General features: G+C 40.0%; 2 protein-coding genes across 9 annotated transcripts in view; both read left to right on the top strand.

The window, feature by feature from the left end:
• mark3b (MAP/microtubule affinity-regulating kinase 3b) overlaps nucleotides 1-5,389 on the top strand; it is a 50,245-nt gene extending 44,856 nt beyond the window's left edge. For 3 of the 8 annotated variants that reach the window (XM_036581735.1, XM_036581734.1, XM_036581728.1), the window contains 2 exons: nucleotides 1,794-1,838; nucleotides 4,174-5,389. In XM_036581735.1, the coding sequence (XP_036437628.1) occupies nucleotides 1,794-1,838; nucleotides 4,174-4,519 (391 nt within the window). In that variant the 3' untranslated portion in view covers nucleotides 4,520-5,389. The remainder of the gene's footprint in view (nucleotides 1-1,793; nucleotides 1,839-4,173) is intronic. The other 5 variants (XM_036581729.1, XM_036581732.1, XM_036581731.1 and 2 more) reach the window with 3 other exon arrangements.
• A 12,918-nt stretch (nucleotides 5,390-18,307) lies between these two features.
• daam1b (dishevelled associated activator of morphogenesis 1b) overlaps nucleotides 18,308-26,531 on the top strand; it is a 96,530-nt gene continuing 88,306 nt past the window's right edge. Inside the window, exon 1 of the mRNA XM_036581724.1 lies at nucleotides 18,308-18,414. The gene's annotated coding sequence lies outside the window, so the exon portion shown is untranslated. The remainder of the gene's footprint in view (nucleotides 18,415-26,531) is intronic.

Here is a 26,531-nt window from a genome sequence, read left to right as displayed (position 1 = left end):
TGAAATGCTTACTGCTTCAGCTGAAGTGAGACATTTACGAGTGGACAGAGGCGCGGTCTGGTTTTTATTTTTTTTATGCAGAAGAGCTTCACTAGTTTGCCAGTTGAGCTGTGCCCAGTGCTGGGGCTTCTCCCCCTATGCATGCACTGATATAGAATTTCTGGGCCAATAATGATAATGATACTGATACCAGTAACTTTCATTGTTTGTATTTATAACTATAATAACTATAAACTTATCAACTAATAGCTTGAAAGAACAAGCTACGTACTTATACATGTAACACAGTTGAAAGCGATATCAGAAGCTGACAGCAATTACTAACTGAAACTTCCAGCAGGCTAGCAATGTCCTTATAAAAATTAGAGAGTCATACTTTTCACTGTTCTTCACCTCATGGATTTTTTTTTTTTGGCTGTTGTGTTTTGACAAAAGCCAGTATTTTTAAGGTGGAACACCAGCACAACACATCATTCCAAAAATATAAATGCCGTCCGTCAAAAACTGAGCTCCGCCATTCGCGTGTAGTAAAAACAGCTTTGTTGATTACAACAGGAGAGGTTTTGTTTTGTAGTTGTTGGCCACTTGGATCACTTGCTGTCATTAGTTCTTTTCGACTGGCTTATTACTTGTAATAAAGTTGTGGTCGTTACTAGTGGTTGTCATTGGTACAGGCGAAAGGCAGAGTGATACTTAAGGAGATGCATTCGGCACTCATAGGATTGCCTCTCAGCCAATCACATTGCAAGTTCGGAACTAACTGATATAATTTTTAATAGCCATGACAATCGCGTAATCACAGTATTTGTGTAAATATTTTACATTATTTGACAGGCTTCTATTTTAACATAAATTGGTAAGTAAAAGTAACTCTAGCCTGAGGACACTTATTGATAAAGCTGTGTATGTTTGTTGGGGCAATGGTCCTGTCCACTATGCTTTATTTGAACGGGCAGGAAAAAAGTGACTACATATATGTCAGTGCCCACATAAACTAAAATACGGCACTAATTTATCTGTTGTAATTATCATCTGTAATTCCCACATCACACTTACATAATTCCCCATTTATCTGCAAATAATGAATCACTTGCCAATTTTGGGTGCAGCCCTTAAGTCAGTCCAGCCCAATGTCCACCACTCCATCTGCATGACCTCTCTCCATCTCCACTCCAGCTTTTATTTCTTACTGTCTTACTGCATTTTTGTTGTAAAAAAAATAATCTTTTTTTTCCATTGTCATTAATGCAAAGGAATATATGTACCTGCATATATCTGAATATAGATATCTGCATGTGCTAGATTTCATGTGTGTTTCATGTGGATTTATGTCTTTAATTAGTCAAAAGTTTAAAGCAAATGAGCTCTTTGTCCTTCAAGACCACACATTGCAAAATTTCTTCCTGTGCTTCTGCTCTGTTTTTCTTCTCTGTTTTCTCTGAGAGAGCCAGAAGGAGGGAGTGCCAGATGGAGCAACTGGCACTGCATGTGATCTGTTTAGAACAGGAAGTTGAATCATAGGCTATAGGAAAAGCAGCCGAAGAATCCCCTTTGCTTGTTTTTATCACTTTCTGCTCGTCTGAGTGCATGTCCAATATCCTCTCCCTCACGCACAGGAAATTGAACATGGAGATGCTCGTCGGCTTTCTCCATTCTAAAGCAATAAATACGCTCCCTCCTTTTCTTCTAGGGTTTTCCATTTTTTTTCTCTCCCCAATGCCACTAGGCCTTTTCCTTCTTTTGTATGTGTCTTTACCTCTGACCTTTGTTCTTCTTTTGCCCTGGTTTTAAAGAGTTCCAGCAGAGTTTGAGAGAAATGGGAGATGTGAGGGCTCAAGGTGAGACAGGACATCCAATTTAGCCTTACAGCTTCATGCAGTGTTCCTCATCCTCTCTCTCACTGTTCCCCCCATCCATTGCCTCTGCAGAGCTGGAGCACTCCTCCAGGGGGTAGCACTGTTTCCACTTGGTGTGATCCTTAGATTTAGACTGCCATTTCTCTACCACCACACAAGTATAAAATCAGCCATATAGTGCAGTGCTTTGCAGCCCTGTTCCTGGAGTATCGCGTCTCTGCACAATTTAGTGTTTTCTGCTCAAACAAACAAACTTCAATTAAGAAAGGGCTTGTTGATTAGGTGATGAGTCTGTTAAAGCAAGGAACACACCAAAATATGCAGGACAGGGGTATTTCAAGACCTTAATTGGGAGCTACTTATACTGTACTTAAAACAGCGTTGCCCAAAAGGGGCAAAAAGACAACAGTATATAAGTGTAGGTAGGTTTCAAATCTTGATTTTTTTTAACAAAATTGTTTTATAGCATTCTACTACTTTTGTACTAAAATACTTCAGAAACAGAAATGTACAAGGGAACATAAGAATTTAGGTTATATAGAGTGTAAAAATTAGCTTTTTCTCTCACTAGATGAGGGGGTTGGGTCTGGTGGGCCAACGCTTTAGACACCCCTTGTCTAAAACAATGCAATGACTAAAATTGAAGCGTTGGTGGACATGTTGGTTCATGTCTGAAATGGGACAGTCCAGCTCTGTTGTCCTTTCTGTGCTTCCACCTTGTGGACAGAACGTGCCATTGCAGTTCAAAGCACAATGATTATTTGGCCTTAGTATCTGTTTTATTGGTTGGCTTTGTAAACTGACATTTGTTTTGGGGGTAGACAGATGCTTTTGTTTAAAAGGTCTGTAGAGCCCCAATTGCAATCTCCAGCTCTGCCTTGGGGAGTGACCGTAATATCCTGTTGTGTTATGGATATTTTTTTCTTTGCTATAGTGAATTATTTGTGCCTCTCGTGTCATTCTTCTGTGTTTGCATGCAGAGCCGATGTCTGCATGGTGTTGTTTGTATTCCTGCATGATGTGCTCCCATGCATGGATGTGTGGATGTGTGGATGGATATGTTGTTTTAAGAAGAACATTGCGGAAGTTACAGCACTAGTATCACTGCTCGCATCTAGGCCATGCTCTGTTAATCAGTGATAATTACACAAATTTATTACTCATTTCTGAGTGCTGATCTTTCATTTCTGTTATCATCTTTCATTTCTGCACAGTGTACAGCTGGAGTTGCCAGTTTATAAAGTAGACTTAACTTGTATTTGCATACATTGGCTATTTCATTAGGTACACCTACCATATCGATTCACTTTGCAGCCACGCTCTACCCTGTTCATAAACAGAAAGGAACCACCACTGACAACAACTGACCGAATTTCAGTTACTTGGGTTGTGGTTAGTACACTCCTGTCTGTTCAAATCATGTCTGGTTAGTGATGGTCCTGTGGTGGTCCCTTATCATTGATGCATGGGGCAGGGTGGCATATTACAGAGCAACAGATGAGCTACAGCCAGTATTTATAAAGCTACAAAGTACACCCGTAAGGACAGAACTGTGCAAAAGTCATCTTTTAATTATTTAATTTCCAGTTAAAATAGCCATTATGTATGTTATTCATTTTCAGGAGAGATTTTTGTGGAGATTAGATATAGGATAATCCACTTACCTCAGGATGGGGAAAGTCAAAGGAAAACAAGTGGGGGGACAGGAGCTTCCATAAATTTAAGATTATAGAGAAAACAGGACTCTTGAAATGCAGCAAGACCTGACAGACCACCACAGTTGCATCAAATAACCAGTATCTAAAGCTTTCACTTAAAGTTCCACTCCTGTTTGAGAACGGACAAGATCCATAGGTTTTTCTGTCCATCCTTCCACTTTGATAAGACAACTCAACACTATGAGTCTGAAAGGATATGTACCTGTCAAGAAGCTGTTACTGAGAAAAAGAAAAAAAAGAAAGAAAATTTGCAAATCAAACAAAGAAGCTGCTGGTTCTCATAACATTGACCACCCCAGAGTCCAGACCTTAACATCATTTGATATGTTTGAGATTGTTTGGATCATAAAAAGCACTTTTAAGTTTATAAAGTTTACGACTAAACTTTGAAAGTTTGCAAAAATATTAATTAAATACAAGAAGGATTGTCTCTTCCTTTGGCACAGTACTGTATACTACGCGTACCTGATAAAATGGCCAGTGATTGTAGAAGTACTATAGATGTAAAAAAAAAAAACTGGCAAATCAAGCGTATGTATACACACACACACACTCATGCTCACTTTCCTAGATTAAAACTTGTCCTCTCTCTCTTGCAGTCGTAACGTGTCTGGGGATCAGAAGGAGGATCATAAAGACACAAAACCGCGCTCGCTGCGCTTCACCTGGAGCATGAAGACCACGTCAGCCATGGAGCCCACCGACATGATGCGCGAGATCCGCAAGGTGCTGGACGCCAACAACTGCGATTACGAGCAACGCGAGCGCTTCCTGCTTCTCTGTGTCCATGGCGATGGCCATGCTGAGAGCCTGGTCCAGTGGGAGATGGAGGTGTGCAAGCTGCCCCGCCTCTCGCTCAACGGCGTGCGCTTCAAGCGGATATCGGGAACATCCATCGCATTTAAGAACATCGCTTCAAAAATCGCCAACGAGTTAAAGCTGTAAAAGGAAAAATATATTATATCTGGAGTCAAAATGTGAAAAATGTGGCAAAAAGGACTAAAGGCACACAAAACTACTATAATCAAGTTGTACATTATTTTCTTTTTTTGTGGAACAAAGTAGCAGATTCAAGGATTATTCTCCTCAAACACTTACAAAAGTATGTAATAAAAATAATGTATAGAATCATGCCTTAGGCAATAATTTCCTGCATTGAAGCATTATTATTATTATTATTATTATTATTATTATTATTATTATTATTATCATTGGTGCGACTGGTGGTCTGAAGCTGTATGAAAAGAAGTGATGGTTGTTGGTTTTGTTTTATTTTTATTTATGCACTACTGCATTAGATGCCCTGTAGGCCAATAGTGAAAAGCTTAAGCTTATGTTTAAGCTCAAGTTAAAACACAGAGGGATGACAGAAAGTTACAGTATTTCTCGTCGGCAGTGTCCTCTCCCAGTTCTCTTGGTATCTCTTTGGTTCCAAGCGAAATGGCCACAACACGGTGTATTGTGTTTTTAGATAGGAATATTATTTGCACCCCCTCACCCCACCCCACCTCAGATGATGCTGTTAGCAGTAGATTCACGGTTTCCCCTCATGTCCTTCACCCACCTATATAACGAGGCAGGAAATGACTGGGACCTGTTGTGTTGTACTCTTCTCTGTTGTACATGCCTAATAATGGACAGGACCTGGCTGGCTTAACCACTGGTGCCATGGAAACGGCTCACAGACGAAGCTCTGTGCGGTCACACAAATGGGAGCAGTCAGCCAACGCACTTCAGCTAAACCTCACGGCTTCGCACAGGGGCTGTTGCAATGGATCGTGGGACTTTGAGTCTAATGATTTTGTGATAATTAAAGAGACTTACTGAGATCGGGAAGATTTTCCTTCCTGGTCCTTTTGAATATTTAGTTTATTTCCTTATGAAGTTTTTTGTTTGTTTGTTTTTCTTTTTTGTAACAGATATCAGATGTTGCTGAATTGTCGTTTGTACTCTGATGAGGCTGAGAGGGCCCACAGCAGATTGCCAAGTCATTCTGGGACAAACTTCAAAAGTTGTCATTTTCAGGCCTCAGTGTTCACTCCCATCCCTAAGGAACAATGGCACTGTTTTTGTTTTGTTTTTGAATTGTAAATAATGTACCTTAGTTTTGCAACAGCTACATATTGATATACTTCCTGTTTTTCTTTTCTAAGTCTGGCTGTGAGTCGGAAACTATGGAAATTAATGTACTCATCACAGGATAAGGTTAATCAGTGTCTCCATTAAAACATGCTAAAACTCCTCATCTGCTGTGTGTGTCTCTGTAGACAAGTGCTGGATGATCAAATCACTTAAAGGAGATTCCTTCAATTTTCCAAAATGTCTGCATAATTAGATGGTTAAAACATGAAGTCATTCGGAGTGGTTCGATGTGAAATACCCCATTGTAGAGAAACTTACTGAGTAAAAATTGTTCACAGTGGTGGTGATAAGAACCAGCATCCAAACATGAGAAGTTTAAAGCCTCTTAAAGGTACCTCACTGAAAGCTGGTACGTAACACATTTCTGAATATACTGCAAGGTGCCTTAGACATTGTTTTGCGATAGGTTGGCCAAACCCCCCCCCTCCCTTTTTTTTTTGATTGAGGGGTATATGCAAGGCATTATGAAGCAAAACGATCCCCAAATAAAACTTAATGTTCCAGATTTACCACTATTTTACCATCAATATTGCATATAAAACTCAGAAGACACTTGTAGGTTCACTGGTGATTTGGGGCTAGTAAATAAAATATCTTTATTTGCATTGTAGACCCCTGGTTCCTATCACTGCCACTGTAAGGAAATCAGAGTCACTAAGTTTCTCTATAATGAACCATTTCACATAATTAAGCTTGATAATTAAGTTGATTGAGTTGTCTTAAAGCAGAGAGGACAGTAAACCTTACAGCACTGTTGTCCTCCACCAATGTGTTTTAAGTGTGTTCTAAACTATGTAAACCCAGCCCTGAGTATGTAGAAAACAGAGGATCAGAAAACAAATGACCCCAAAAACTTCTTTAAATAGCATAGGTTTCTCATATGTCTAAGAGTTCATAGCTTGGCACAGTTTAGTGCTTTGGCTGCTCTTACACACACCTGTTTCAGCTCCATAATTACCTGAAGAATTCACACAGGTGTGCTGGGATTGGTATGGGAATGCTGAAGTAGACTCTGCATTTGTACTTTTGGTCTGTGGCCACCAGGTGTAGCTGCTCAGCAGTGTTTTACACTGTCAGCCACTGCATTGCAAGCTCCATGCAGCATTTGCCTTGCCTCTGTCCAGACGCAGGCATTTGAGTATAGCATACACCTAGAGGACAGAACAGCCAGAACATGACAGGTTAACAACAAAGAACAGACATGGCTGATTTTCGTGGCTGAAGTCCTACTTTTTCATATATTGTATTGTTTATGAGGTCCACTTTTGTTTAGTTCTTATATGACTGTTTTCCAATCTCTGTCCTTTATAGCTAAGCAGCATTTGTTACTGTTGTATTAATTGTATTAATGTTATTTGTAATTATTCTAATAGTCACGTTTTTGTTTTTTTTTGCGCAAATGAATGCTTCCTGCACAGATAAATAATTTTTTATTCTGACTTTTGCACAGTACTAAGAGGTAAATGACCTCTGTCCTGAGTGGTTGACCTTTATTGTGCCTCATTAAAAAAGCAGTTCAGGCTGAAACAGTCTTTATAACTTCAGTTATGACTGAGTGAGGATAAACCACTCTAAGCTGAATAAACATGCAGAACTGATATGAGTAAATCAGGACTTGAAACCAGGACTTCAAACTGTGTCCCAGATTGTTTGCCTGAATATTACTTACAGTGTTGATACATGCAGGTTTAGCTATTACCATTAGAGAGCAGTGTAGCTTTTGTAAAGGACAGTGTGGCAGCTGATAGAGAAATAGAGGAAAAGATCAGTAACAAAAGGGTCTTAGCCAAAGAGTGCATGATTGGACTTCTGACTAAACAACAGCTAGGCTTGTCAACAATACAGGCTGACCTACAACATCTAATGTAACATCCTGAATTTTAGCGTAGATAAACCTAATCTGAATGTACACTATGTGGCCAAAAGTACATGGACACCCCTCCTTATTGAGTTCAGGTACTTCAGCCACACCCATTGCTCCCCTCCTAATTACTGAGTCAAGGTATTTCAGCTATCTCTATTGCTAACAGATGTATATAATCAAGCACATAGCTGTGCAATCTCCATAGACAAACACGGGCAGTAGAAGGTCATAGTGAAGAGCTCAGTGACTTCAAACATGGCACTGTAATAGGATGCCACCTTTAGCTCAAGTCAGTACAAGAAATTTCTTTCCTGCTAAAATTGTCCTGGTCAACTGTAAGTGCTATGATTGTGTGTGTGTAAAAAAAACTTATCCTCGGTTGCATCACTCACTACAGAGTTCCACACTGCCTCTGGAACCAACATCAGCACGTGAACTGTGCAACAGGAGCTTCATGTAATGGGTTTCCATGACCGAGCAGCTACACACAAGCCTAAGATCACTATGCACAGTGCCAAGTGTTGGCTGGAGTGATGTAAAGCACATCGCCACTGGACTCTGGAGCTGTGGAAACGTGTTCTCTGGAGTGATGAATCACACTTCAGTATGTGTCAGTCTGATGGATGAATTTAATAGCCATTGTTTTAGACTGAGATGTCCAACATGCCCATATAAGTGTGATGGTCGGGTGTCCTCTCACTTTTGGCCATACAGTGTACCTCTAAAGACTCTAGATTTAAATACCTCTGTACAACATTAGCAGCAAGTATGTGCACACACACAAATTCCTGTCCCCTTTTAATGAGTATGTTTGTTTATATTGTTCTTTTTTATATTTTGTCTTCTTGTTTTGTTTCTGTGTTGGTTTGTTTCGGGGGGTTACTGGTTAAATGCATTGATAATTATTGTGTGCAGAGGTTTACACTGATCAGGCATAACATTATGACCACCTCCTTGTTTCATACCAGCACAACACACACTAACACACCATCACCACGTCAGTGTTACTGCAGTGCTGAGAATGATCCACCACCCAAATAGCACCTGCTCTGTGAGGGTCCATGGGGGTCCTGACCACTGAAGAACAGGGTAAAAGGGGGCTAACAAAGTATACAGAGAAACAGATGGACTACAGTCTGTAATTGTAGAACTACAAAGTGCACCTATATAGTAAGTGGAGCTGATAAAATGGACAGTGAGCATAGAAACAAGGAGGTGGTCATAATGTTATGCCTGATTGGTGTATATGCAGGCGCAAAAATATATGTATCAGTAGTCTTGGGGGTGGGGTGGGGGTGGGGTGGTGAAGCCACAAGAAAGATTGCAAATCTTTCACGTAAGTCTTTCACGTGGATTAGCAGTCAATTAAGCTTTAGTTTAAAATCAATCCAGATGCTGCTTTTTCTTCATCAATAATTGACGACATTGATTTCTGAGATGTTAATTTAATTGTGCACCTTGGAGAAGAAAGCAGCAGTCATGAAATACTGACTGTTACTAACACAGGCTAACTTAGGGCCTGTGCAGACTTCTAAACCAGTCTTGTCTTGTGGAATGTTTCGAGAACATGCAGAGCCGCCCCTTTTAACTGCATCCTGTGACGTCTCATTCTGAGTAATACCCAGTAGCACCTGCTCCACATTTGATTTTGTGAGCAGTGACTAAACCGCCTGTCTGTTCATTGGAACCAAATCTGTTTAGTGGGGCATCTGTGCTTAGAACTCAGAATAAAAACATCCATATGCTGGGTGTAACCAAAACCCAGTAGCTTTGACTCTTAGTTAAAAGCCTGGCTCTGCATGCTGCCACTGATAAGTGCCTTATTGGGACGGGGCGAGGCAGATGAGTCCTGTGGGATCTCAGGGGAGAATGGAGAGCCGCCGGGCAGACCGAGCGACAGCTGGGGAGCAGGGCAGGAGCTCCACGAACAGCAGCTCCACCACCAGCAGCTCTCCAGATGGGTCCATCTCCACCAGCCTCACATTTACCATGTGATGCCTCGACTGCCTTTCTAATATGATTCTAATTTCAGTTGAGATGAAAAGCAACCTGAACGGAGTTTCATGTTTAGTATTTGAAGTTTGCTTCTTTACTTTTGTAGCTACAAGGCTAATGTAGCTAAGAAGTAAAGGAACAAGCATTGTGCAAACTGCCAGCCTTAATCATCACACTTACCTCAAAGCGTTTCACGTAGTAGAGTAAGTCCAAATAGACTTACTTATGTAGTTTATGACACACTTATCTATAAAAATGGACACTCCAGCGCAAAGCTAAAGAAGCTAATATTGGACAACAACATGTCTTGGCTGATCACCTACATTTCAGATAGGTTAAGTTTGAATAGACATGCATGTGTTCCATTTACATTCAATAGTTTTTTGCGTTGCATTCATTGTTGTGCTTCTTTTGGCAGCCCCTCATTTGCTGCCTATCATCCTGCACTGCAGAGGCCATTAGGGAGAGGTTGATGTTTCCAGGCCGTGCACTGCTGCCACTGTCCCTGTCTTTGTGCTGCCTCAGGGCCAGGCTGGGCCTCAGAAGTGGGCCACAGCAGGTCTCCGGGGTTATGGGCAGCTGGAGAAAGGAGCAGTGGCTTTGTACTCTTCTCAGGCCATCGATCATCCTGCCTCCCGACTGATGCCCATTAAACCATCAGCGATTAGGCCTTCTCACCAGGGGTCCGCACTCAGGGATATGGGCCCTAGGCTGAAAGCCATTAAAGACTTTAGTGTGCAGCAATCACACGGCCATCCTTTCAGCCTAGCTTTCATCCTAACAGGAAGCCACGGATAAAAGAGGACGTATACGATAAATCGTAAGGAAACTGCTTCACCGGTATGATTTAGCAGATGGATAATGTGAGCGCATGGTAAAGCTGAATGAAGGGTGGGAGAGCAGCTAATCGTCCTAATCTTCTGTATGATCAGACAAGGTGAGAGGAGGAGATAAAGTGACCTAGCCGCTGTTTAAATTAAGTTAGCATGGAGATGGGAGGATCAGGGGAAAGCACAAGAGGAGCAAGTCAAAAAAACGGACATAAAGCAGATGCACACATATACACATACACACACAGCTCCCTTCTTCTTCTTGGTTTGCGTGCATGATATCTCAGGCAGATAAAGATGTTTTACAAAAGCTTCTAAAGTCACAGAACACAATTTGAGGGATTTTAGGGGGATCCAGAGAGTACCAGATAACCTTTATATGGCATAGTCTGAAATGCCTAATGTAGTTCAAGTTAGTTTCATAATTATTGCCACCCTTGATAAAGATGGAGAAAAAAGTTTCTTTATGGTTAATAAGCTCAAATTGAAAATATGACAGAAATCTAACCTTCAGTTGTGGTAATTTTTTGTTTTAAGGGCAGGAGCCAAATTTCCCTACGTGTTCATCAACATGGGGAAGATTCAAGCATAAAGGAGTGAGATAAAAGTGTGTTGACCTTCACAAATCAGGGAATGGCTATAAATAAATAGCTAAACTCCTGAAAATGTCAATATCTATTGCTAGGGGCAGTAATTGAAAAGTCTGTCTGTCTGTCTGCCTGTCTGTCTATCTATCTATCTATCTATTTATCTATCTATCTATCTAAGGTGTGGCAAAGGAAAGCTTTTTCTAGATCTTTGATTGGAACCGGGTTCTATGGTCAAATGACCAACAGCTTTTTGGCAGCAAATTTTCAAAGTAGGTTCGGTATAAAACTAAGGATGGTTATATAGAAAAGAAACTTGTCCCTCTGTTACAAATGATGCAGGTGCCCCTACCAAAAAGCTAAAGCTGGTTGAATCTTCCAGCAGGACAGTGATCCAAAACATGCATCCAAATTCACACAAAAATGGTTCACTGACCATAAATTCAGGCTTTTTGCATAGTCACCCCAGTCCCAGACCCAAACCTGTGGGGAGAGCTGAAGAGGAGAGTCCAAAAGAGAGAAACACAAAATCCTAGAGGATCTTGAAAGATTTCCAGTTTCATTAAGCATTATGGGATAATATTCAGTGATATTATGTTTGCAAAGGGAGGTCACTGTCATAACAAAACTTCATATCTCCAAAATCACAACTTTACAGGAGAATGAAAAAAACCTTCTCAACTTGTAATGATAGTTAATTTTTTTTTCCAAGTAATTGTGGACCATTTCTACTGGCCCATTCATCATGAAGTTTCCCAAAAAAATATGCAGATATTTTTGCATGACAGCGACAAAATGCAGGGTACCAATAATTGTGACACGTTACACACTATAAACACATTTATTTATAAAAATATTTTTATTTTTGTTTTCCTATTCTAAACATATTTAGATGTTAGAGTTCTCTCACATTTTTCAGTGATTTATTTTTTACTAATTTAATCAACAATTTTTTAGTTATATTTTTAGCCATCTTTAATAATATTCATAATAATAATAATAATGTTGGAGCTGTATTTGTATTTCATCTGTATTTCACATTTGTACTCCAAGTTACGTTGGATGTAGTTCAGCAGGATCAGGCAAAGCAGGTGCTTATGTAGAAATATATGCTTATCATTGGAAGTCAAGCAATTGGTAAATAAAGAGCTTACACTGTGCTCTGTATAAACACTCTAATCACAGTATAAGATGATTGATATCTGAAAGGCTTTTATTGTTTCTGAGTTACACATGTTTGAACCCAAATGTTAGATTTAATGTTAGATTCCATCACAAGTCACTCACTAGGCACAACTCATAACTCAGATCTCTACTACGCAGTGTCTAAGCTGTAAAGAGAACCACATAATAGTGAAGAGCGTGTGCGCTATGCCTCAAATTCCAATATAATCCAAAATCCAGTGCAGGGTGCGCGAGAAACCATATGGATTGTCATATTCAATTGGGCCACTGTCTGATCTTTTTATCCAGCTGGCCATTGAATTATGCAAGTTATGGCGTTGAAAAATGTGAGGAATGCAGAGATATTTAATTTAATGTCCATACTGACTGTCTCTCTCATGTTAAATTAACTATTAAATTTTAATTTTTAAGATTAATTTTCAATCTGAATTTTGACAAATTAGTCCTGTCAATTATACGCACAACCACTGAAACAACTGAACATGTCAACCAAAAAGCTTTTCTTTCATAAATTTCCGTGTTACCTCACTAAACCATGATGCAGAGTGAATTAATGCCAGATGGTGCAAATGGTCCATCTTGTGCTGGAATCAATACACTTTTCCCATCCTAAGCAGAAGCTCAGCAGTAATGTACTGGGGCAATATAGGGGCTAATGTCCAACTTTGGGTCATCACTCTCCATCTTGTGGTGCATTCTGTGGCATTCTGTGTACAGCTGAAGCATATGCTGTATAGCGTGCTTGTCAGCAAAAACATAAAGCAGTATTGGCAGAGACTCCATGGGGAAGTGAAGTAAATGGAGGTCTTACGCAAGCAAAATTCCTGAACATAAAGCCCAGTTGCTAATCAGACAGCTTGCTCTTGTCTTGTCCTTTGCGTGTCAAGCACCGTTTCATGCGTTTGTTGCCCTGGAGGCCCTGCAGCCCAGTGAGAAGAAGAGCAACTCTTTAATTAGCACATCTTTAACAAGGATACAGTGGAACTGAATAGGCTACTATAGGTCTTTTATTGCAAGGTAGAGACAGCATGTCTATCTTCTATTTAATAAAGGACAAAGAGTAAATAGTAATATGATGTGATACTGATAATGGCAGCAACACTAGAAACATTTAATATGACAAATACACTTAACTTAAAATAAGCTGACATCTATTGGTTTCATATGGTAGTGGTTGTCCGGCAATGTCTAGGGGTCCAAGCACTGCAACGTACTGCCATTTCCATAAATTTACATAAATTTATGTATTTATTTATTTATTTTGTAGAGCAATAATATTCGTTCTGTGAAGTCTTCTCTCCTATTAGACGGTCATGTTCCTAAAACATTTCAGATGTCATCTCTTTACAACCATCTCATATGTTACTCACATGACCAGTCAGCCAAGAAGACCTAGGCTTCAGAAGACAATAAGGGCCAGTTATCCGATCAACAACCTGCCCTCAGGCCTTTCCTCTCTATTGACTGCAGATGGACACCAACATGACCATTAATATAATTGCGTTTTGCCTGGAAGTTGCATATGATTGCCTTGCTGCTGGTCACATGGCCTCCCACATGGTTCATCACTGGAATAAGAAGCAAACTCTAGTGTGGCTGCAGATCTACTACCAATAGCTAATGTATAACACCGGCTGCCCTTTATATTGTGTAAAAGAATAAAAGCTAAAATTTTGAAAAACAAACTTTTGAGTTAAATTAACAGATGTGGAGAATGTTTAGATAGATAGATTCTTTTAGATATATATGTTTTTTGTGGCCTAGGTACCCCTTAACACCTCTGAGAAGCCCAAATCTGGACTTTATACCCTATAACTCTTTGCATGGCAGCCTTAGGCTCATGTGCGGCTGCTCCAGAGTGTCCCATTCTATTCGTGCTTTTTATGGCAATACAAGCTTACAAGCTTTGAGTGTGCAGTTGACCCCCTGTGTCAGCAATGAGTGCACCTTAAAGTAGATGAATTCACCAATTAGAAGGGATACTTTTGGAAATATAACTTCAGTTCACAGCCATTGTCCTGTTTTTTTCTGGCATGGACAGATAGAACACCGTTAATACAGGACGCATTGGTCTGCAACTGAGCTTAAAATGACTGTTCCATACAGTGCAGTATATCATATCCACTAGGCCCCTTCTGTGTTTACACAGAACTGTCTACTGGGAGGTTATTATGGCAACACGGCTGCTGTCTTAGAGATCAGGAGTGACAAGCCAGACATCTTGTATTTTAGCAAACGGAGCAGACAGAGGATTCACAATAAAGATTTTAGACTTAGTACTGAACACAATGAAGACGTTACTATTGTTGCTTCCTTTTAGGGTCGTATCCTCTCTCTCAGTTCAAGCTTTCCATTCCATTCCAAGTTCAGTATGCTGTCTTTAAACATATTTCTCGCTGAGATTTTGTTATTGATTATGCAACGTATTGAAAGCAGCACCTGCGTCTGGCTCGTTCACACTGCTAAGAAATGCTGGCAGAGGCTGACTGAGTCGGACATTGGCCTTTGATCTCTCAGGCAGGCAGGTGATCTGTTGCGCAGATGTGTGCGCCCGAGCGATCCTGCTGACAGATGCGAGGCCGCAGGCTGACCACAACAGCTCCAAACAAACAATGCAGCATTCTGCAAGGCAAGCTATGTTTACTCAAACTTGCTTTGGAAACAGAAATAACATTATATAAACATTCTGGAGGTGTCACAACTTGAACACTTTCCAAAATAGTTTAATTCTTCCAGGACCTAATTTTTTTAACATGAAGGTGCCAAATAGAAAAAAAGTAAGTTGGAGCCACTCAATTGAAAGGTTCTCTAGGGAACCAAAAGTACACATCACTTTAAAGTATCCTTTTTTTTGGCAACATTTCCAAAACTGGAAGAAATCGGAAATCCAAGACACTTGCATGAAATTGCTCTGGTTAGGTCTCTTTGCAGCCATAACATTGTCATTTATGTACAGTACTGTGCAAAAGTCAGAGACCAGACTTCATTTATTTAATTTCCGCTCAAATTAGCCATTAAGTACAAGTTATTCATTTATCAGCATCAAGAAAAAAGCAGAAAAACATGTTTAACATAAATTTACATGGAAGCTTCAACTAAATATACTTTTTTCAGTATTTTTGTGTCCAGCCTTTACCTTTATTGTAGCTTCCGTTCATTTCAGTAGACTTGCTTTCAGTTTTTTAAAGAAATATATCAAAGGATATTTTCCATACCTTCAAAGTTGGTTAGAAGTTGGTGTCTTTTTCTGCTTCTCATGATCCACATAATCTCAAACACATTCAGTGGGGTGGTCAGTCCATTGTTCTGAGAACACCAGCAGTTTCTTTGTTTGATTTGCAAATTTTCTTTTTTGTCTATTTCATTTTCTCAGTAACATCTTCTTGTCAGCTACACATCCTTTCAGACTCATAGTGTTGAGTTGTCTTCTCACAGTGGAAGGATGGACAGAAACACCTGTGGAGTTTTTCAGATCTAAGGCAAGAGTGGAGCTTAATTTTCCCCCCTCTCTCACAGATGAAAGCTTTAAGTACTGTTTATCTGACAGTGGCAGTTTTGGTGGTCTACCAGGTCTTGCTGGTTGTTAGTCCTATTTGTTCTATAACTTTTAATCATTTTTGAACTCCAGTTTTGGAAACTGCTTTTTTTCTGTCCTTTTCACTTATTTTCTTTGACTTGAGTGGACTATTTTATATCTAATCTCCTCAGAAATATCTCCTGAAAAATTAAGAGCATAGCTAATAACCATTTTGACTGGAAGCAAATAAATGAAGCGTGGACAGACTTTTACACTGTACTGTGTGTTTATAAGGATGTTCACATTTGGGACTGGAAAGGGCTGCATGAAGAGGCTGCACTAAGAATGGATGACAGGTGTGGAAACACTTATATGCTGTAGCAGTCTCAGGGGAGCCCTTGCAGTCCCTTTAAAGGCAGGTAGGCCTCATCCCTGCACTGTTTATTAAATTCCACCAAAAAAGGCGGAAAACACAGCTGCTCAGCAGTTTGTCTGAGCTGATGAAAGAAGATTGACACTGAAATGTCCTCCACTTACAACTGTGAAAGCGCTTTATTGGCCCCAACTCTTCAAAACAACACTCTGTTCCTGAAATTAACAGGTAATCAGTGCATTGGAACCATATGCTGGAGAAAGCCCTTGCAACCCAACAAACTCTGCCTGTACAATAAACAGCTGCTTGACAGTAACATAACCTCTCCTCTCCATTGTTCTCACTGGACTGCCTGTGTGCTCCACAAATTGTAAATCCAGTCCCATCAAGTATCCCTGAGCCAGCCCTGTCTCACCCTCTTCACTGCAGACATGAGGCCAAAAATCAGCTTATGGTGATTTAGGACAGAGCCCAGTACACCTGCATGTGCACTCACAGGCTCACTTACAAATGCTCAGCTAAATGTTCTGCAGAGCCAGGGTTCTTCACCTAAAATACACCCTACAGAGTGTGACGTTACGTCCAAATGCTGGATATGAATAGACACACACAGACAAAAAGATGTACACCTGTAAGAACAGATTAATCTTTTGTCAGCCATTAGTGGTTGCAATGTTTGCTGTGGAATGCTTGTTGAGTCTTCTGTGCGTCCCTTTCCATCTTGTGTTTTGCACTTGCTTTATTTTGTAACTATGGAGATCCTTAATGCTGGAGCTGGAAAAAGCTGAAACTGGCAGTGATGATGAACTACAAAAGGTAAGCCAGCAATTCTCTTATTAGTAGTGTTTTTTCATTGAGTGATTTTTTTCTTTTATTGGCAAGACTAACTGAATTCCTGGACATACTGTGCCTTTCTATGGATGGAATTATCTTATTATTCATTACATGAAAGATTTGGTTAAAAATACAGTCTCCACAGTGGGAGAGCACAAACATATCTTGACAAAAAAACATAACAATAGAGTTTCTGAAAAATATGCTGTATATTTCTTTTTAAAACCATTGCCTGAAAAACTGAACTATGGCTGTGATGCACTGATCCTCAAGCATTAAACACAAAGCATGAAGAATTAACACTTTTGCTGTCTGGATTAAATCTGTAATGCTTCCCTGGCGTCTGGGCTTAATGGTAAACTAACAGTGGAAGACAAAGGAAAGAAAGAAGTTTTCAGCATTTCCTTTCCCCATTTCCTGAGAGATGCTGAGAGCATCTTTATCAGAAATGGAAGATTACAGGGTTACTGGTGAAATAATGCACTTAATTTACTTAATCGATTTCCAGTTCTTTCCTTTAGAGGTCAAATATATATCCATATGTGTTGCTCTTGTGGTGTCATCCATGAGGCAGGCCTCCAAAGGCCCTCTCATTAGATTTAGCCTCACCAGGGTAAACAGTCACAGGGTGTGCCAAACTGCGGAATACCTGTATATCTGGGAACTGTTAGCGTAGTGCTTTAGTGTCACATTACTCGTGCTATGGCCTTTTTACACAAACATAAAGGGGAAATTTCGAGGCTTTGGTTCTAGTATGTCAGACCCCTTCATAGCATCCATAGAATCCCATTAATGCCAGAAAGGCCCTGGCCTGCTGCTCTCTGAGGGGAAAACATCTCATCATGATAACGTTCCAGATGAATGTTCTCCTCTCCCTAACTCAATATGGAGGAGAAGAAAGCTGAGCAGAGGGGAAGGGTGCTCCCACTGAAGCAAGCTAATCTCATTGCTATGAAACCACCTCCAAAACAAGAGACGTGTAACTCAATAAGAAATAACATAAAGAGCCTATTGACTCTCCAACCTTTCTCGAGGCTCAGCCATTAATGTACTCTTCTTAGAAAAGACAAAAATGACGTGACAAACACTGAGAGGGTAACAATTCACATTTGCTAAAGGGATGCTAAAAATTAGCAAGCAGTTTAGGAAATGAAGTGTGACAGAATCAGTGACTAACCTAATATGGCGCAATTAACGTGTTTCTTTGAAACCATACGTCTTTTTCCCCCATACAAGTTTAATAGGTTTGTTATCAATTTAACCTAGCTGAGAACTGTGTACATCAAAACTAATCTACAAGCACACAGACACGTATTGATTTTCTGATCTGCTAACTGACTACATCTCCCAGAAGACACCACTGAGCACGCATGCGCTCTGGACTACTGCGTTGTAAAAGGGGATGATGTCAACTTTCATTCGGCTTCGTTCAATGCCGAGATCAACCGGCCGGATTTCCATATCCTGCGAAGAAGACTGCTGAACCGGAGCGAAAGATGACTCGACGGCCGAGGTAAGTGCCGACATGCAGCAGTGGGTCATTTTATGGAATTATCTCTGTGAGAGTTTGTGCGTCAGTAGAGCTGGAGTTCAACTATCGCCAGTAGATTGTATCAGCGCGGATTGTATCTCAGTCAATGCCGCGTTTGAACATGGAGCATCAGCTCTGGCGACAGTGCCTGTTGACAGTGTTTGCACTCATGTTTGCCAGTGGAACCTGCTAGGAAACAGCGTTCATGCTGAAAGTAGCAGTGAAACTGTAGCCTTCTCATAGACCTCGTACAGACTCTCACTGAATGGAGACCAGATACACCAGCGGGCGGTGGACTCTTGCAACTTTAGTCCTGAGGAGAAATACTTTCTTATCTGAGCATTTTGTCTTCGTTTGAACAGTCTGGTATCAACTGCCCCTTTAATAATACAAGACCAAACGCGGAGCATTGAGCCTGTTAAAACCAGTTAAAATGTAAGCAAAATCATAGAGAGGCTGATTTGAAATGCTTCATTGTGGAGAAACTTACCCAGTCAGAACTGTACACAGTGGTGGTGATAGGAACCAGACATCTGAAGAGTTTAATACCCATCAAAACTCCCTCACAGAAGGAATGGCTCTGAATGCTCTGCCTGAAGCCTGAGGACGTTTTTGTTCCATAGCTTTGGCCTAAAACATATATTTTAAATTCCATTCGTGGCGGAGAGGTACATGCAGGGCGTTGTTAAGCAAAATAGGACCCAAATAAAACTTTTTAAAATTATTATTAGCATTACATATTTGAAAACTATTTAACTATAAAAAGGCTCACTGGTCGTTTTGGACAGTAGCCTGCATGCAATGTCTTTTTAGCTGTTGTGCTATCTCCTGGTTCCTACCTCCCACTGTGATGATATAAGTTTCTCTGCAATGTACCGTGACACATCAAAACATTGAATAACTATGTCAACATTTTGGTTACAGTGATTAACCTATGCAGTAAATTTTGAAAAATCAGTGGGATTCCCCTTTAACTGTATTGGCTTCGGTGGTTGGATCCCGGTTAAAAGACTAACAGCGACTGAATTTCATACTTTGAGAGCTTCGTGTTCCTGGACAGGCTTTCTGCAGAGCATTATTAGTTTGCCTTCTTTAGCCATCTGTCATCTTCTCCTTTGTTTACCCAGAACCTGAAGCAAAGCCCTGCAGTCTGAGAAGGATAGAAGTGAGAAGGAGGTCTATTATTGGCCTGTTTATAGGGGGCTGAAGTTCACATGCCTGTGATTTGAATTGAGAGCCATGTTCGGTCTAGCTGTTGATCGTTTAGAGAGCTCTAAGCACTCAGCAGTTCTCTGAATTGAGTGCTTTCAGAGGGTTAAGGCTCATGTAAATGGTAAATGATGGCTAAATGCTGTAAGAGCTGCCACAGATCCATGGCACCATGGTTAACGGATGAGGGGCCTGGACCCACCACTACTCTCCCATGTGCTCTGACTGACTGGAGCAACAGGGAAATAATTCATTATTGATACCAATTAATAATGTAAACTCACGAATCATTGATCACACAGTTGCTGCAGTTTGTGTTAACAATAATAGTAATATCTTTATTTATAGAGCACTTTTCATGCCGTGGCAGGTCGAAGTGCTAATAGATGATAATGTTTTACGGTAATAGACAAGACAATGACGGATCAAGTTAAAAGAAACACAGAGAAACGCGAAGTTAAAGAGATACGTTTTCAGATGTTTCTTAAACATGTGAGCTGAGCTTGACTGCCTAATAAAAGGTGGATCTGCATTCCACAGTTTAGAAGCAGAATAACTGAAAGAGTCTCTCGTCTGTATTTTGTGGAAGGTATTTGCAGAAGGTCAGTATCTGCAGATCTAAGATCACGTGTTGGAACATAAACAGACAGACATTCTGTGATGTAAGCAGGTGCATTAGGGTGATTTAGAGACTTAAAAACTGGGAGCAGAATTTTTAAATCCATCCTGAAAGATACAGGTAGCCAGTACAGTTCTTTCAAGACAGGAGTGATGTGATCTCTCTCTTGTCTTTTGTTAGTTTCCGTGCGGCTGCATATTGTACGAGTTGTAGATGTTGCATACCACATATATTTTAGTAGACAGTTTAAAACAGGACTTGGGCAGCATTCAGCCTACTTTGGTCAGTCTGCGCTCACTCACTTACTTGCTCAATCAAACCATCTCATTATTTTCCTTTTTCTTTTTTTTTTTTACAAACATCTTTATCAGTTTTGGCAGTTTTTGTTGTCCTGCTTTTTCAGAAACTCCTTAGAATGATTCACGTCTGATGAGTAATGTTTTCACAGTAAGCTTTTCCTGCTGAGCCATGTGGGAGGACCCTTTCACTGAATAGTGCCTCCATGGAGCTACAGTCTTACACGGATTCTTCTGCGTGCTTCGCATTCACACTAATTCCACGCCTTCCAAATTGCTTGGCCACACAGTGTGCACTCACTGCTTACTGGGGTGAAATCGGATTTTCCGTGCCGTGCTCTGACGTGGAGTCCATCACTGATGCGCAGCATCCAGCCTGGTGGTCCAGCCAACTCCTACTCCCTCAGGTACTCAGAACAGTGCTAGTGGGAGGCTGTACCAGTGCATTGGCTTGTGCCAGCAGTCACATTTATCCCTAAGGCCTTATCTGCCACAGTGCTGTGTTTGTGAGGAGGCAGCATTCCTTCAGTTGAAGCACGCTCAGATCTCTCACTCCCTGAGCTAAGAGAAAGAGACCTCTAATTAGTAAGAGGAAGACTGTGATAACATGATGTGCACAGAGGAGTGAGAAAGCTTTTGCAAAAGCCTGGAGGAAGAATTTAGAGACCATGTTGTAGGGCTGCCTGATATGGATGAAGTACTGGTATTGCGATTATATTGCAGTACAGTACATTGCAGTATAGTAAAAGTGCATGGGTGAATCAATAATGGGACATTGTTAAAGACCCAACATGCATTGACTTCATTTAAATAATAATAATTACTTAAATCATTAGCTTTGGTTAGAAGATTAATTTGCATCAGGGCCTGTCCATGTATCCATAATTATCAATAAAGACCATGAGATTTACTGGTTGAATTTAGTTCTTACCTTTTTGTAGGCATGAGCATTTTGTCCTCTGATCTGTGATATACAACTTCAGCCTTGGGTTTACTTCGTTTACTCACGCAGCAGTGAGTTGTCCTGTGAGTCATGGTGCGCTGCTACGCATGGAAAACGGCATCAGGAATAGTATGTTTTATTCTTATTTATAGTTCAATGTTTAGCTGTGGTGAGGTCTTTTCCCACCGAGTCAATTTAAGCAGATATAAATACAGAAGGCAGAAGAAATTGATTCATCTAGCCGTAACAGTGACAAATTTATGTTTTTTCCTTTAGCCAGTGCAACTCAAGGCTGCAGACAGTGGAATAACAACCCATTCTGCTAAAAAAGGAGCTTTGCAGAAGTGCTGTGATCGAAGCTCCGAGCATTGTAATAGGAGCAGACAAACCACAACAGCAACCATGACCTCTGATATGAAAGATGACATTTTGACAGAACTTTTCTTTTTTGTCATAAATGTTTTTTTTTTTTTTTTAAACTCCAGAAATAGTGAAAATGTCATTGTGAAATAGCAGTGGTTTAAATTAATAAAAATATTGATATTTATTTATATTTTTGTCCTGATTTAGTGATATTTTTAAAATCCTTTGTTGCCCTAAATTGCATATTGTCACTGTGCAATACAAGTATTGCAAAGGCCTGCATCTCAGTTAACCAACAATATATTGTGCAGCTGCACTGTTGACTGTAGATTACAGTATTGTTCAATTTCCCAAGTGGAACATTTTCTAAATATGTGACCCTTCATTGATCCAGAAATAGACGTATTGAGCTGCTTGACTAAAGAATGTGCATTTTTGTGTGTTTGAAAAGTGCCTGAATAGATCACTGACCTCACTTGAACCCCACTCAGTGGGTTTCAGTAGAGTCCAATCAAAGCTTCGGTCATGGATTTTTAGAGCCTAGCCACTTTAATTGCTTCATTGACCTGCCTTTTCATCACTGCTGGTGCACTGAAGTCAGCATTTTCCTCTCTGTTCATAATGTCCACTCACTAATCACACAATGGCTACTCTGGGAGATAAAGAAATGGATTCAGCCTGGTTGATATACTGTACTTACTGAAGGCATTTTATTACATGGGGCTCTGCACACCTCTCACTGTGTGTAATTAAAAAGACCCTTTAGAATAAGGAGTGCTGAGTGTGTTTGCCTCTCAGTGGGACATTAGCAGCAATTCAAAGTTACTGACACACTGAGCTGTGTTAACAGATGGAACTCGCAGCACTCTTCATTGTATAGTGTTATTATGTGTAGCATGTTTATATTGTCTTTTCAAACAGACAAACAGTGCTGCCCTTGAAGCAGTATGTACAGTCGTTAATCACATGGCAGAAGGAGCTGTCTTAGGCTTTATTAATATAAGTCTGTAAGCCCGTGCAGACTCAGTGGAGACTCAGTGGCATGGAGATTAGGGTTGTCGCTCTGGGTTGTAGTAGTAGTTGAGTAATTTACAGATTATTTTGAGGATTAATCAACTAATCATAGTTAAAAAAACAATAATATTAATGGTAAAAATGGACTGGAAGTTAACAAATATGTTTTGGAAAAAAGTCTTTAAAGATTGATAGACGGATAGATGTACAGTACCTAAACTACCATTAAGTACAAGTTATTTGTTTTTCAGCATCAGGAAAAAACAGGAAATATACATTTAATAGAAAATTACATAAAAGCCTCTACTACCTCATACAATATCAAATATATCAGTGTTTAATTTGTCCACCTTTTTGCACCCTACTGCCACTTTAACTCTTCCAGTTACCAACCAGTTACAGATGTCACTGATGTTATGTTGCCTCTGAAAGAAACACTAACATTCACACACTAACAAACACACATTAGCTGCCTTGCACCTTTCCTTCTCAAGTGCATCTAAACCGGATAAAGGAGTTATTATTTAGGAGTTTTATTAACAATAGATATTTTATTAAAAATAGATATTTTAAGAATGTGTTGCATGCACTTTTGTTTATGCTCATAATAAAGCTTAAAAAATGTAAATAAAAATCTGTTCCATGTGCAGATGAGGGGCTGCGGGCACCGTGTGTGGGGTTGTGGGTAGGGGTAGTTTAATTAGTTGGGTGTTGAGTTACACTGGCTTGCGCAGAGCTGTCGCCGCTTCAGTAGCTCATGTTTGTAAATGAGGTGAGAGGCGAAAGGCAAGACGCCGCTGGGAGTGGTAATTGTTTCCGCTGGTGATGGGGGTGGTCCAGGGACAGCTGGGACAAAGTAACAGCGCCATCATGGTTCAGCACCTGAGCATACCCAACTGGAACTCCACTGGGGATAGACAGCAGTATGACTCCCTGTAGCAAGCAAGGCAGGGCCTGGTCAGCGTTTTACTTGAAGAAAAGTTACATCTAGTACTGCAAGAGTAAAGTGTAGCATCATGCGTGCCCCATCTGTTTCGATCTCTCACCTCTTTCTATGTGCTAATAAGAAAATGTAGAAGTGTGTCAGTATGTTGTCATCCATTGATCTGAAGGTGGTTATTTAGCTACAGTTATATGCAGAAGTTTGGGTGCCCCTGTTTCTGAGTGAAACATCTCTTTACATTACATTTCTCATCCTCTAATTATCCTCCACAGAGAACACACTTCTATGTGCTTTAATGCACAATTACTGTTTATTTGCTGAATTTAACAAATTCAGGGAAAAATAAAACATAAAATGTAACCTGTGTAACGGTTATGGCACATTTTATATTTAATGACCCCCCCCCAATATGTTAAATTCATCAAAAATAGAATTTGTGCACTAACGTTTACAGAAAATGACATATTTAGGTTTGTGCCCTGTGGAGGATGTGTTAATTTATTTTTACTTTGAAAATTAACAAAAGATGTCATTTGACCCCAACATGTAATTTTGCATCCAATTTATAATGTTAGAGTATTTTATTTTCAGTTCTGAAGACATACTCAGGTATATTTAGGCCAAAGTAACATTATTTGTATATTTTTAAATGTACAATATACAAATAAATAGTGAACAGCCTTGCTTACTCTTTATTTTACATATTGCACTCCTGTTGGTATAAAAGTCCATTTTTAGCCTTTTTCAAAATTTTCTTGTGTGTTTTTTTTTTTACTTCTCTGTTTCTGGCAGCAGTGTGTTAAAATGTTGACGTAGTATCTCAATAATCACTCATTTTCTTAAGATTTTCAGATAAACTATGTTGAAATAAGAAGTTCAAGAAAGTAAGTAATTATTTCAGGACAGTGTAATGCTAGGTCATCATCTTGACATATGAAGTCATTATTTCAACACAGATTGTTGTCATTATGAGAAGATGTCATTATTATAGTCATTTAATAATTTGAAAAAATAAGTACATATTTCAGTTTACTAAGTAAAGAAATTGACACAGTGCTGCCAGAAACGGAGAAGGAGAAAGATTTTTTTTCTATCTGTCAGGAATATGCTTCCATATCTTTGTGTATTGAGTTTGTTTGTTGTTGTTTTTTGTTTTTTTTTAATAGTTGTGAATTGCACAAAATAATCTATTCAAATCTTGGTAAAATTTGCAATTTCATGATGGATTAAAGAAAAGTAATGGTCCTGGATAGCTGTGAAGAGATTTATCCCCCTGATGCTCATCAGTGCTTTCCTCACCTACTCCTCCCCCTTCACTCTTGAATATGCATGCCTGGAAAAAAGCCAGGAAGTGGGATTTGAACAGAGCGCATGGATGCTCATGAGATGCGGGCTCATAGCAGAAAATCTGATCTGCATGTCTCCTCCAGTTACATCACAGTACTGTATTACTGAGAGCTGATGTTCCTCCAGGGGTTAACTTGACCATTCTCTGGAAGTGTTTGGGGCACAACTGCAGTTTTTGTTTATTTTACTGCGAGACAATGTTCGAGTTCTTCCAGAAGGGGATAAGGAGCTCTTTGGGTACGATGCTTGTGAGAGATCGTTACATGGTAATGCACCACAGCAGGAGGCCGAGGGCCTTTTGGGTTCTGCCAGGCCTCGTGAGATAGGGCCCCGCCCAGCGGGCCATAACAATGGGCCTGTGTGACCGTTTGAATGTCCTATTCTCTGACTGGTGTGGTTCACTTGGACCAGACAATGGCCTCATTTAGCATCATTTATTTTCAGAGGCCCTGCTTGTCACCAGACTGCTCCTGTTTGCCCCATGCCGATCCAGCCGTGGGGGCACTGGTCCAGCAGCGCCCCCACACCTGACATTTAGATTCTGATGCGTCCGTGATTTGCGTGCCCTGATATGTTGTCTACAGAATTCCAGTGAATACATGGGCTTACTTTCCTTCCCTCGTGTGCATATTACATAAGTCAGATATTGTTCTGTTTTTGTTTTTCTCTCTGCTATGTCCTTCACTGTGGCAGTAAGAAGATTATGTGTATGGTCGGGTGACTGTAATTACCTCTGATCTCTACCTCGTCTTGTCTCTCTCTCCCCATTCTGTCCTCCCTTTATCTTATGTAAGTGTTAGTTAGCATGGCTGGAAGAATTATTACTGTCTTTTCTTAGCTTCATGGTTTTTTTCTGGTTCAGCATTACAGCAGCTTCCTAACCTCTCTACCCAGCAGGCATTGCAGATAGTTGCTAGTTATTGCTGACAAAACACACATAGTACTGTGCAAAAGTCAAAGACTACCCTTTATGTGTTTACTTTCCTGCCAAAAATAGCGATTAATTACAAGGTATTCATTTTTTAGTATTAGAAAAATTACACAGAAGCCTCAACAACTGAATATAATTTTTAACCAGTGTTTAATTTGTCTGCCTTTGCTTTTATTATAGCGTCTGTTATTTTCAGGAGACTTGCTTTCAATTTTCAAAGAAATCTGCAGGGTTATCTTTCCAAAGTTCAGTCTCAGAAGTTGGTTGCACTTTTTTGTTTCTCACAGTCCAAGTAATTTCAAACACATTCACTGATATTGAGGTCTGGGCTCTGGGCTGGTCAGTCCATTGTTCTGAGAACAACAGTGTTATCTTCTTTTTTCTTAACCCAGTATTGTATGTCCAGGCAATAGAATGACTTCTCAGTCCAACAT

This window comes from Colossoma macropomum, unplaced genomic scaffold, assembly GCF_904425465.1.
Source record: "Colossoma macropomum unplaced genomic scaffold, Colossoma_macropomum, whole genome shotgun sequence".
Lineage (NCBI taxonomy): Eukaryota > Metazoa > Chordata > Actinopteri > Characiformes > Serrasalmidae > Colossoma > Colossoma macropomum.
This window is presented reverse-complemented; position numbering and strand designations above follow the sequence as displayed.